Source organism: Vipera ursinii, assembly GCF_947247035.1.
Source record: "Vipera ursinii genome assembly, chromosome: 2".
In the NCBI taxonomy this organism is placed as follows: Eukaryota; Metazoa; Chordata; class Lepidosauria; order Squamata; family Viperidae; genus Vipera; species Vipera ursinii.
Window position 1 is genome coordinate 227,774,633 of NC_139513.1, and position 13,413 is coordinate 227,788,045.

The 13,413-nt window shown below is 38.6% G+C and overlaps 1 protein-coding gene across 1 annotated transcript in view; it reads right to left on the reverse strand.

The window, feature by feature from the left end:
- The window catches only part of TRPM6 (transient receptor potential cation channel subfamily M member 6), a gene marked incomplete at its 5' end in the record, with an annotated part of 80,763 nt that overhangs the window by 23,220 nt on the left and 44,130 nt on the right, over positions 1–13,413 (reverse strand). Inside the window, 7 exons of the mRNA XM_083353496.1 lie at positions 71–177; positions 2,015–3,147; positions 3,892–4,024; positions 6,978–7,180; positions 8,783–8,897; positions 9,779–9,953; positions 11,419–11,670. Coding sequence (XP_083209622.1) covers positions 71–177; positions 2,015–3,147; positions 3,892–4,024; positions 6,978–7,180; positions 8,783–8,897; positions 9,779–9,953; positions 11,419–11,670 — 2,118 coding nt within the window. The remainder of the gene's footprint in view (positions 1–70; positions 178–2,014; positions 3,148–3,891; positions 4,025–6,977; positions 7,181–8,782; positions 8,898–9,778; positions 9,954–11,418; positions 11,671–13,413) is intronic.

Consider the following 13,413-nt stretch of genomic DNA (forward strand, 5'->3'; position numbering starts at 1 on the left):
TATATGTGTACATACATACATTTATGTGCACACACAAACTCTAACAACATCTAATTCTGTTAATACCTACTGGAACTTGAAGAGTTTTTCTCTTTTTCCTTGAAGACCTCCTCTCTTTGTTTCTAAATTTTGCCTTGGCCCATACTGACTGACATAGCTGAGTAGATTTTGAAAATTCTAAGAACAAAAGGGCAGAGGAGACAAATTCATATTTCAAATAAGTCTACAAGTTTTGCACTTAAGATTCCGTTTAGAGATAAGACATATTGTGATCAATGGGCTTTACTCTTAGATATGCCCCTTTTTAGCATTAAAAGCTTGCAACACTGTAGAATCATCTTTAATACAATGACATATATAAAGCTAAGGACACTATGAAGTCAAGCGATAAAAGTGGCTTGATAGAGACTTCTTACAGGATAGTTTCTAGCATTATTTTTAAAAACACTGATTATACATATTTACCTAGCATATATCTATTCTACAACTAAACAATTTCAATTTTCTGTTTAGTCATAGAATAACACATATTTTATTAAACAAAATATTTAGTATAATTTCAACATACTAATATTCCATACATTTCCTTCTCTGTCATATTTGTAACTACTTGTTTAATTAGAAATATTGATATGCTGCCCATCTTAAACAACTCCAATTGGTTTACAATTTATTTTCCTCCTTTTCATGCTTCTGTTTTCCAAACATAACATACTATCTCTCCTATCATCTGCATTTTAAGGCCTGACCCTGGATGATGTAGATGTAGACCCAATATATGGGGGATAGTTTGGGGAAGGCTGAATTATCACAATTGGTTCTCACATTATGGTAAGGCCTAGTTAAGGGTTGGCAAGGTTTTTTCTTTTGTAGACAAAAGTATGAGTAAAGAGGAGAGGAGGGGAGAGGAGGGGAGGGGAGGGGAATGGGGAGAAAAGAGGAATGGGAATGGGAATAGGAATGGGGAGAGGATAGGGCAAAATCTTGGAGCTTAATAACATAGGTGTATGGAGGAAGAGCATCAAATGGTATTTCATATGCCATTATAGTATTGCATATACTTATATACCATTATAATTTCATTTGCCCCATGATTTCATAAAATGTGTCCCATCATCGTAGTGATACTGCATACTATTCCAACACACAATTAATGTCATTGGTGCCTGCAGTTGCCATCTTGCTGATAGTTGAGGTAAGATGGCTCTGTTCATATAACCTGACAAATTAAAATCACATGGCACACATTATTGCTTAGGGTATTGTTTGAACCCAACTGCTGAGTAATACTGATTTAAATTATTTGTATCCTGCGTTCTATACACACACACACACACACACACACAGAGAGAGAGAGAGAGAGAGAGAGAGAGAGAGAGAGAGAGAGAGAGAGAGAGAGAGAGAGAGAGAGAGAGAGAGAAAGAAGGCAGAAAAATGCAAATACAGAAAAGACTGGGTTTTTTAATATATATATATATATATATATATATATATATATATATATATATATATATATATATATATATATATATATATATATATATATATATATATATATATATATATAGGTATTCCTTGACTTACAACCACATTAGGCAAGGTGGTTGTTAAATGAGTTGCAGCCAATTTTATGACCATTTTGCCATTGTTGTTAGGCTAATCACTGCAGTTGTTAAGTAAAACATGCCATCATTGTTAATCTGGCTTCCTCCACTGATTTTGCTCATCAGAGGTCAGCTGGGAAGGTCACAAATGGCAACCCCAGGATGCTGTACCCATCGCAAATACATGCCCTTGCCAAGTGCCCAAATTTTGACCATGTGACCATGGGGATGCTGGACGGTCATAAGTGTGATGACTGGTTGTAAGTCTTTTTTTCCCCCAGTGCCCTTGTAACTTCAAGGTTGCTAAATCAAGGGTGGTAAGTCAAGGGCTACCTGTAAATGCAACAGAGCTTCTGTTTGAAGATGAAAGCATAAGAAGAGAAGGAAACTCAAATGTGTGTGGTTATTGCCTTTTATTTTGCAGGTTTTTGCTGTTTTCTCAGCACCACGGGCACAAAAGCTGCTCCCTTTGCAGAAAGGCCAATTTCTCTTGAGTGGATTGATCCAGACAGACATGCTGCGCTGGAAACTCAGGTGAGACGGTGGGCTGTCACTACTGTACTCTGATATGTCAGAACTGTACGAGAAGGATTTGGATTCCTTGATCTGCATGTGTGGACGACTGCAACTGCCATCTTTGTCATGGAGCGAATGCAGACAGGCTTGCTGTATTGACTGATTGCCCTCCTCTCTCTTTTCGTTCTCTTCCACGAAGCCCCAATTTACATAACCTTTTCCTGGTCCCTCACAGTGATAAGGAGTAGACTGAGCAATCTCACTGATGCTATTAACTGCATGGATGGACAAATGGTGTTCAGCAGAAGTTTCATTCTCTTTCTTAGCCAGGGAAATGTTCAGTTCCTGCACTTGGCTGATAACCGGCATTGTTTCAGCCACCTCATTGGCACTACATACATGACATTGAGGGACAGTGTCACTCTGCCTCATTTCATCTTTAGCTTTTAAGTCCTCATCCTTAAGATCATTCAGAGTAGTTGAAAAGGCCAAACTTAAACCAGCATCCTCAGAAGCTCCTTTCTGATCTGGAGGCACAAGAAGAAACTGTCCGTATCTAGAGACTGATTTATTCCCCGAAGATAACTCCGATGTCAGAATGCCATTTTCAACTTCCTGTTCTTGATCTTTCTTGATTAATTGGATTTCACTATAGTTTAGGGTGCCAAAAATGGGACAGTTCCCTCCTAGTGACCAGTGGCTTCTGGCTAGGTTTCTCTGAAGAGAAGATGGCATACTGTAGTAATTGTACTTGATACTGCCACTTTCCATAAAACTCAAAGCCTTTGAACACAGAGGGTTGCTCCAACTATGTGGAAGCTTCCTACAGGTCTGGTGCTTCTGTTCAGAGAGAAAGGCTTCGCCTTCTTGCAAAGTATCCACAGCTGAAATGACTTTGAGAGTATCAACTGTTAAAACTGAGAGGTCTTGTAAGTGTCCCAGTTGGCTGTCCAAGGCAAGCAAAGCATCTTTGATATAAATTACTTTCTCATGAATTTCCTTCAGCTGTGTAAACATTTCTTCAACTCTAGGGGAAGAACATCCAAAAATTATATTCCTATGCATGGTTCACTGCACTAAAGGAATGTATTTTACTGTATTTTCCAACCAGAATATTAGACACTCATTAGATATGAGATCAAATTGTTTGACCACTAGCATTTTCTACCCAATAACTCTTGATTACTGCAAGGTATTTACGATTCATAGAATAGCTTGTCATAACTGTGAATATCTGAGGTACATTTAAATGGTTTGCAGTCTGCTAAAACAATTTCGGTATCCAAAATTTGGTCTATGTGATTATTTGAGTAATAGAATAGTATTTGTTCAATATAATTCAGCATAACTCAAAATTTAGTTGAATAAATCTTTGCTTTCTGCATTAAATTGAAGAATGCCTAAAGAATTTAACAGGATATCGTGGTAGCTTAAGGAATGTATTCATTTTTTTCCAGAATGACCTTACATATTATCCATTTTGTTCCATAATACAATAGTGAAAAATTTAATTAATATTTAATCATTTACAACCAGTTCTGAAGTTCAACATGCTTTTGTTGCCAAAAATCAAGAGGGGCAGTTCAAAATTGCAAGATCTGAAAGGTTTGCATATATGATCTGGTTCTTTTATATATGACATTGCATACATGAACAAAAGGGGGAGATCCATTGTGATGATGTGACTGGCATTTATAAATTTTGGACGCTCCCCCATCAATACCATTGTTGCTAGGTATCAAAAGAAGTATTATTACAAGACATGTCCTACCTTTCATTTGTAACACGGATCTGTTCACTATCGCTGAATTGAAAGTTTTCTTTCTTTTCATGTAAGTACTGTTCGACACACTGTTCTTCAAAATCATGAAGCTTTTTTAATTCTTCATCACTCAGGTACAGTTCTGGGTAAAGTAATAACAAATCAATTTTACCTGTGTTGGTTTTAAATAACCCTTGTGATCAAACATGTGGCAGAAACCTATCAGTTGCAGGTGGGTAAACCTTTCAACAGTGTTGATTAACTGCCAATAAGGTAAAGGTAAAGGTTCCCCCGCACATGCGTGCTAGTGGTTTCCAACTCTAGGGGCCGGTGCTCATCTCCGTTTCAAAGCCGAAGAGCCAGCGTTTGTCCGAGGACATCTCCGTGGTCATGTGGCCGGCATGACTAGACGCCAAAAGCGCACGGAACGCTGTTACCTTCCCACCGTAGTGGTCCCTATTTTTCTACTTGCATTTTTTTTACGTGCTTTCGAACTGCTAGGTTGGCAGTGGTAAAATGAAACTTGAGACAATGACATGTGAAGACATAAATTGTATAGAGTGACTGGATGCCATCTTGTTTTGTTCTGTATTGTGTTTTTATTGTTCATTGTATTGTGAGTCATCCAGAATGAAATACATAAAATCCTTTTCTCTTCCATTGTAGTTTCCATTTATGTGTTATACGGACAACACACCCGCACGCACACAGATCACATATAGTCTGTCCCTCATATTTTGTTAAATAATGGATGATTTGAAAAAAGTTATTTTCTTTCCTGCCTATAAAGACTGCCCTCCTTAAAGAAGGCAGTAGTAAACTCAAGGGAAAAAAGATGATATAATGGTATTACCAGGGGTTAGTTTGCTTGAACAAAAGTTGTTCAACATATTCTGGAAGCCATAGCCTTCCCTTCTAAACAATCTAGTTCATGCTGGGAGATGATGATAAAATTAGTTTTATCATTATAAGGTATCTATGGAATAGATAGAACATAATATTTGAAACCCAGGATTGAACTGTATGGTCCTTGGTGCCCTCCGAGCTTGGTAGTTTTCTTGCAGACACTTCATTACTAAACTAGGTAACATCATTAGTGCACTGATAATGGTAATTGGTAATTAAATGTCCACAAAAAGGACCAAGGACCCCGCCTCTCTGGAACACAGCATATTTTATCAACCGAGCGGTATAGCTACAACCCCACTTGATTAGATATATCTTTGACTGAACATGATTTACCCCTATCAGTTGGAACTAGGATGCTGGTTATAGTCATAATCTATGAATTCTTCTTTAGAATTGCATCAAAACAACAACAACAACCCACATGAATGCTAGGTGGTAGAGAGGAATGCACTGTGCGACGAAATTCCCTCAGTTAGAAACAGGTGATCTTGATTACATTCTGAGAGACCTTAAAGACCTGGCTGCTGTCCCAGGTCTTGTTTTTCTTCTACCTGGTTTCTTCTCCCTGGTTGTTCTGTGCTTTGCACCTCTTGTTTGATATGGCATATACCAGGGGTAGGCAACCTTGGCTCTTTTATGACTCGTGGACTTCAACTCCCAGAATTCCTGAGCCAGCATGCTGAGGGGAAAGAGAGAGCCATGCAGAGCTATGCTGGTTCAGGAATTCTGGGAGTTGAAGTCCATGAGTCATAAAAGAGCCAAGGTTGCCTACCCCTGGCATATACTGTACACTATTTGCATATATTTTGATGTTAGTTGGTCAAATTTTCCATCTTATTCATTTATTTATTGTATGCTTGTATCTTGTTCTTTTACATTATGCCAGCATTGACTACAACAAATACACAAATGAACAGTATTTTTAGAATTCTGCGGCAGGCCTATTTTAATATCATCATTCAAGGAATGATGTGTAATAAAAAGGGCAGCAGGAGTCCTCAGGTTCTGAATTTAAAAGCACCCCTTTAGACAGAATTTAGGTTCTTATGATGGTGCAGTGGTTAGAATGCAGTAGTGCAGGCTACTTCTGCTGACTCCTGGCTGCCAGCAGTTCGGCAGTTCGAGTCTCACCAGCCTTCCATCCTTTCAATGTTGGTAAAAATGAGATTCCAGATTGTTGGAGGGGCTATAGGCTAACCCTGTAAACTGCTTAGAGAGGGCTGTAAAGCAGGGCTTTTCAACCAGTGGTACCAGTACCACCTGTGGTACATTGGCATCTGGCAGGTGGTATGAGACCATCCTAGGAAAGTGGTAGCAGGGGAGGGGAATGAGCTGAACTGGTGGCAGCACTGCACAAGCCTGAGCGAGAGATGGCTGAAGCTGCAGGGCTGTCAGGGCTCAGTGGAAGCATCAGGATCAGTGCTTCTTCAGGGCTGTCAGGGCTCAGCAGAAGTGCCAGGATCAGTGCCAGGCTCCAGCTGGACCTCAGCGCTGATCCTGGCGCTTCTGAGCCCAGAAGAAGTGCCGATCAGCTGGAATGTTGCCGCATCTCCAGGGTCTTGTGATTTACATTCAGATGCTTGGCAACTGATTCATATTTATGATGGTCACAGTGTCCCAGGGTCATGTGAAATGACCAAAACCTTCTGCAACCACCCAGCAGATGGGGGGAATAAAAACCAAACACCCCCACCCCACCCCCACTGCCAATCCTCAACAGAAATGTTCACAACAATGAAAACCTCAAACAGGAGGAAGAGCGCCGCCGGGCGGGCAGGCAGGTGTCTTGCTCAGCTGTGGCTTGGGGGGCACTTTTTTCAGTGCCATTGTAACTTTGAACAGTCACTAAGGGAACTGTTGTAAATCGAGGAGTACCTGTACTTCATCACTTTTTTCCTCTCTTTCGGGGTTTTTTTTTGGGGGGGTCATCAAGTTTTTGACACCTTGCTAGGCGACTGGTGGTACTCGGATGTTGCCATATCCTAAAAGTGGTACAATGGGTGAAAAGGTTGAAAAGCCCTGCTGTAAAGTACTGTAAAGCGGTATATAAGTGCTATTGCTATTGCTTATTTGACAATACCTATAATTCCACAATTAGCAGTTGGAATGTCATTATGTTTTCTTTTTAATGACATACATATTTGGTCCTTGCATAAGAAATATAAACGTAGACAGAATCTGCTTACTGAGCTCAACATGCTCTTCCTCCTCTTGATCCAGTTCACTTGGCAGCCGGCGGTTGCAAAGACAATTTAGCAGAATACCAATGTGGCTCAATATGATGAAAGGGGGCGGCAGCCATGGCTTTTCGCGGTATGTCATGATGTAGCGGTAACGGTTGTATTTCCAGAGTTTGTTTGACATAGACTTCATATCAAAATAAACATTACTGTGAATTAAGAAGGAAAGGGAGAAGGTGGGTTCATATGACCCCTTTATAAACCATAAACTTTATAACCATTGAAATGTTACATGGCATTTATATTAGACAGCACTTAAATTATATTTCTGTGGAACAAGAGGAAATAGAGGGTAGCCCTCAACTTGCAATAGTTTGTTTAATGACTGCTCAAAGTTACAACAGCACTGAAAATAGTGAGTTATGACCGGTTTTCACACTCATAACAGAAAAGTGCAACAAAGATAAGTAGGGGACTGGAGGCTAAAACATATAAGGAACGGTTGCTGGAATTGGGTATGTGTAGTTTAATGAAGAGAAGGGTGAGGGGTGACATGATAGCAGTGTTCCAATATCTCAGGGGCTACCACAAAGAAGAGGGAGTCAAGCTATTCTCCAAAGCGCCTGAAGGCAGGACAAGAAGCAACGGATGGAAACTAGTCAAGGAGAGAAGCAACCTAGAACTAAGGAGAAACTTCCTGACAGTTAGAACAATTAACCAGTGGAACAACCTGCCTCCAGAAGCGGTGAATGCTCTAATACAGGAAGTTTTTAAGAAGAGACTGGACAGCCATTTGTCTGAAATAGTAGTTTCATGCCTGAGCAGGGGATTGGACTAGATGACCTCCAAGGTCCCTTCCAACTATATTATTATGATTATGATTATTATTATTATGATTACCATTGCAGCATCCCCATGGTCACATGATCAAAAGTTAGACACTTGGCAACTGACTCATATTTGTGACAGTTATAATGTCCCGGGATCAGGATCTGTGACTTTCTGACAAGCAAAGTCAATGGGCAAGCCAGATTCACTTAACAACAGTGTCCTTAACTTAACAACCCCAGTGATTCACTTAACAATTTCAGGAAACTAACAGGAAAAGTCATAAAATGGGGTAAAAGCCACTTAACAAATGTTTCCCTTAGCAACAAAAATTTCCCTTAGCAACAAAAAGCTCTGTTGCGGTGGTAAATCAAGAACTACCTGTTTACCTTTAAAAAAATATAAATGATTATATTCATGATGTTTTTGCTCATCATTTGATTGTTCCTTTGCAACTGAGCCATCATGTACTGCATACCTCAGAGAAAAAAATTGTATGACTCTGATAAGGAAGACACCAAATGAAGTTTGTTTGTTTGTTTTTTAAGAGTTTCCTTTTTATGTCAAAGGTCCTGCCTGTCACCCAATGGTAATTATCATAAAGCCTATGAAAGTAAGAAAAAATTCCTAGAGATGTATACAAAGCCAATATGCAAGCAAGAATCTGCTGAAAAAATGTTCAGTATTGAACTCATTTGTCAGGCATGGACAGCATCTAGTTAGAAAAAGCAGGATCAGCAGCTTGGACTAACTATACTTATTCTCCTAAGTTGTGCCTTGGAATCTATAAATTATAGCTGAAGTAAGTTGATTTTTACTTCTATAAATTCGTAAACTAGATAAACTACCAATACTAACAACAAAGTATCCAAGTTAATACCCTACGGTTGTGTCTGGTCTATAATACCCAAATTTTCTTTGGAACTTTATTCCAAAATGTCTTAAGATCATCACAATAAGTATAGTTGATCCTGGGTACTTACTTGAAGAAAGCAATAAGTAGATTGACCATGATGATGTACTGTACAAAGAGGTACACTGCTTGAAGAAATGGCGTGAGGAACGAGCCTGGAGGACAGTTTTCATCTAATTCACAAGCTGAAAAAAATATAAATGTGTCTTGTGAATACTAACATAAGGACACATCCATTAATGAATTAAGAGACTCAGCAGGTTTAAACCAAATAATGAAGTTTAGCCAATTTGATGGTAGTAAATTAGCCATAAATGAACTACTTCCACCCACTTTCTTTATAATTATTTATTTTATTTTCCATAATGAAAGGCAAATTATGTATCTACAGAGTTAAAAGTTAATGACACCTGGCAAGAGGACAGAAAAATTCTTAGAAAGACACATATAATCTCACAAAGTTTGTCCTATATTTAAAAGGGTTTAAAGTCTGGGAAGCATCTGAAAATTATTGAACTATGATCTCTTTAGAGATTATTGTATAATAATATTTAAGGTATAGTACAATCTAAGATATCTAATCATCTACCTAATCGTCTGGTTATCTAGCCTGCCTTTCTTTCTTCCCCTAACTTTAAGAGTCTGAGACAGAGGATGACCAGTGCTCCAGTTGGGAAAGTCAATCATCAAAGTCAGAAAGGATGAGAAAAGGGGATATTTTATTGTTTATCCAGATATTAGAGCTTTTCAGTGCGGTGAAATTGGAGAACAATGAAATTATGCTTCATTTGTATCACACGTTACACAGAAGAATTAAAACAACATGTTCCACTGATCATTATTACAAGCTATATAATAAGTGGCTGAGTTAATAAGTATGTTATGCATTTATTTATTGTTTTATTTGTCAAATTTGTATTTCACAAGAAATGACCCAGGGCGACATACAGAAAACTCTACTATTAAACCATACTGACTACAAATCCATAAAAAACAGAAGATTTACACCAATGTGATTTCATTTATATGAAATTTAAATACAACTTTTCAACAATAGCAGACATACCATCAATTTCTCCCGCATATACCTCACCAAACATCATCCAGTATGGCTGAAATACAATATCTCGTGCAAGAGTCCATGATGGCTGCTCATTTGGAGACAGTATTGCTTTTCGTGCAACGCCAAAACTTAACAGTACTATGGCCATCATAATTACAATATAGAACATGTTTGCTGTCTGTAATGAAAACAAAATCAAGGTATCATAGTAGCAAGAATTTTAAAGCAAAGACAGCTTCTGTTGCTTTTAATAAACCTGATTGTGCAATCTATTAAAAAAATTATATAAAAGCATCTTACAATAAGCAGGTTTGCCAATTGTTCAATAACCCGGAATGATGATGATGATGATGATGATGATGATGATGATGATAATAATAATAATAATAATAATAATAATAATAATAATAATAATAATAATAATAATAATACTTCTTTATACAGAACTGCCTATATACTCAGACGTTACCTAAACAGCTCTTAGGTCCTTGGTTAAGACTTGAACTGTTAAGTCTTTACCATACCCAGACTGTGAATTGAATAATAATAACACCAGCTGCCTGCAATTAGTGCAGGTTCGAGTCCCACCAGGCTCAAGGTTGACTCAACCTTCCAACCTTTCAAGGTAGGTAAAATGAGGACCCAGATTGCTGGGGGCAATAAGCTGACTTTGTAATAATGCCACTTGGGGGGAGGCAAAAGCCCTAATAAGCAGGCATATACATAGAATGAAGGCTATTGCTAAGCACATTGATTTGTGCTTCTTAGATTGTAAGCCACCCTGAGTCTTCGGAGAAGGGTGGGATATAAATGGGATAATAATAATAATAATAATAATAATAATAATAATAATAGTAATAATAATAGTAATAATAATAATAATAATAATAATAATAATAATAATAATAATAATAATAATAATAATAATAATAATGTGATTTATAGTCTGACAATTTCCAATAAATTAATGGGATTTTCATACATTCTTCCCCCAACGTATTGGAACATTTAATCCACTCATTCCTCAAATAATTAAATAAATCAGAAATTCTTTGTTCAGCATATTGTTCAAATTGAGGATCCTGACTTGTTATTCTCAATGAATCCAAGATTCATCCAAGAGAAGGAAAAGAGAGGCAGGGTAAGAGAGATTGCCAAGATACTTGTGTTAATACATAAGGCTGAATAAACTCCTCATTATATTAACAGGAGGTTCCAAGTGGGAGCAACATCCACCAACACATACCTTGTATACAGACAGTAAGTCAAGTGTCCTTCATGGTCACATTTTATTATTCCATATGAATATCTGATCCAGTACTGCAATAGACTACAACTTTATTTATTTATTTGACTTTTATCTCACCTTTATTATTGTTTATAAATAACTCAAGTTGGCAAGCATACTAAATATTCCTTCCGCCTCTTATTTTTCTCACAAAAACAACCCTGTGAGGTGGGTCAAGCTGAGAGAGATTGTCAGGCCCAAATTCACCCAGCTGGTTTTTCATGCCTAAAGCAGGACTAGAACTCATGGTTTTATGGTTCTTAGGCCACTTGGAGAACTATTAAAGCCAATCCTCATTAAGAAATGGTGCTCTGCAGTGAAATAATTATTCATAATAGCGCCCAATACCACTTACCATTTTGCCGATCATTGTCAGATAGGGGCCAGCATGCTGATTCACCGCAAAAAAATCAAGAAGTCGAGCATACCAGAATATTATGTCCAGACAATAAATTAACCTTCCTATTGTATGAAGTGGAGGATTAGCCCAGCGCAAACCAAAACCAGTCATGAAAAGGATGATAGCAATAAAGTCTGTAAAATTCCAGTATTCATAAATCCATACTTTCACCTTTTGGATGAACTTGCTTGGCTCTGAAATAAAAATCTAAAGGCAGAATGATTTGTTATAATATTACTATATAAACAAAATTATGTATTTCAACTGCGTGACACAAGGCACAGGAAAAATGATACCCCATTTGAATTTTGATTCATTGCAGTGCAAACACCCAATACTTCTACTACGCTTACACATCAAATTACTTTTCTCCAGAAATGAAATTATTATCGTCAGCATCACCTGTATGTTGCCATTTGCTATATTTATTTTTTCACCCATAAAACACAAATTATGGTGCTTTAATGACTATGAATTATCAACTTGAAATAGTTATGTCTTTACATTTTATGCAAGCTAAATTGTAATGATAATTTAGAAATAAACCTATTTTAAATTTAAAAAGATCTGTGTTTATTTCCAATGTAAATGTTTTACCAAATATGGGTTATTTTTGATAAGAAGAAAATTTATCCTGATTCAGATTTATTTCGGACAAGGCAACAGTGTCTTTTTAGAGAGCTACCATACTGTATATACAGATGGCACATATTGATCTTCACCTGATACATTTTATTTTTCTGCTTCCTTGATTTTCTATTGCAAATACTTAAATATTAAGTGGGTGTCTAATTACTTTGTGTGTTCCTTATTCTTCGAACAGTAGGGGGAATGTTACATCTAATTTATTCATGGATTTTTCTCAGGCTTAATGTTGTTTATGTTTATGTTCTTTCCTTGGAATTCTTGAAATTTGAAATTTTAATTTAATTTAATTTATTGAGATTTATATACCGCCCTTCTCCCAAAGGGACTCAGGGCGGTTTACAGGGCATAAATATAAATAACAATATAAACATTACAAACATTAAAAAACAATTAAATCAATGCCCAAGTTAAAACAAGAATAAAACAAGCCAATAAAAACCCATGTACCCCCATCAGGCTAGACCCGCTAGTTCAAATAAATGGGTCTTCAACCCGCGACGGAAGGATCGGAGGTCTGATGTCGTCCGGAGCTCCACCGGCAGTTGGTTCCACAAAGCCGGGGCACCCACAGAGAAGGCCCTCCCCCTGGGGGCCACCAGTCGACACTCCCTGACAGGAGGCACCCTGAGGAGGCCCTCTCTGTGGGCGCGCACAGGGCGGAGGGGAGTCGACGCCGGCAGCAGGTGGTCCTCGAGGTATCGCGGACCCATGCCATGTAGGGACTTAAAGATCATAACCAAAACCTTGAACCTTACCCGGAAGACAACCGGTAACCAATGTAGCTCACGGAGCAAAGGTGTAACATGGGAGTACCGGGAAACTCCCAAGACAACTCTCGCGGCCGCATTCTGTACCAGTTGGAGCCTCCGAGTAGTCTTCAAGGGAAGTCCCATGTAGAGAGCATTACAGTAGTCTAGGCGAGAGGTCACGAGCGCATGAGTAACCGTACATAAGGCCTCCCGGTCCAGATAGGGCCGCAACTGGCGCACCAGGCGAACCTGGGCAAAAGCCCCCCTAGTCACGGCCACTATGTGATCCTCCAAAGTGAGTCGTGAATCTAGGAGGACTCCCAAGTTGCGAGCCCTATCCACAGGGGGTAAAAGCTCACCCCCAATAGAAAGAGATGGAACATCCCAAGTGTCCCGGGGAGACGGAATGCACAGCCACTCAGTCTTGTCAGGGTTGAGTTGAAGTCTGTTCCTCCCCATCCAGACCCGAACCGCCTCCAGGCAACGGGACATCACAGCGAGGGCATCACTGGGGTGGTTTGGGGTCGAAATAAAAAGTTGGGTATCATCAGCA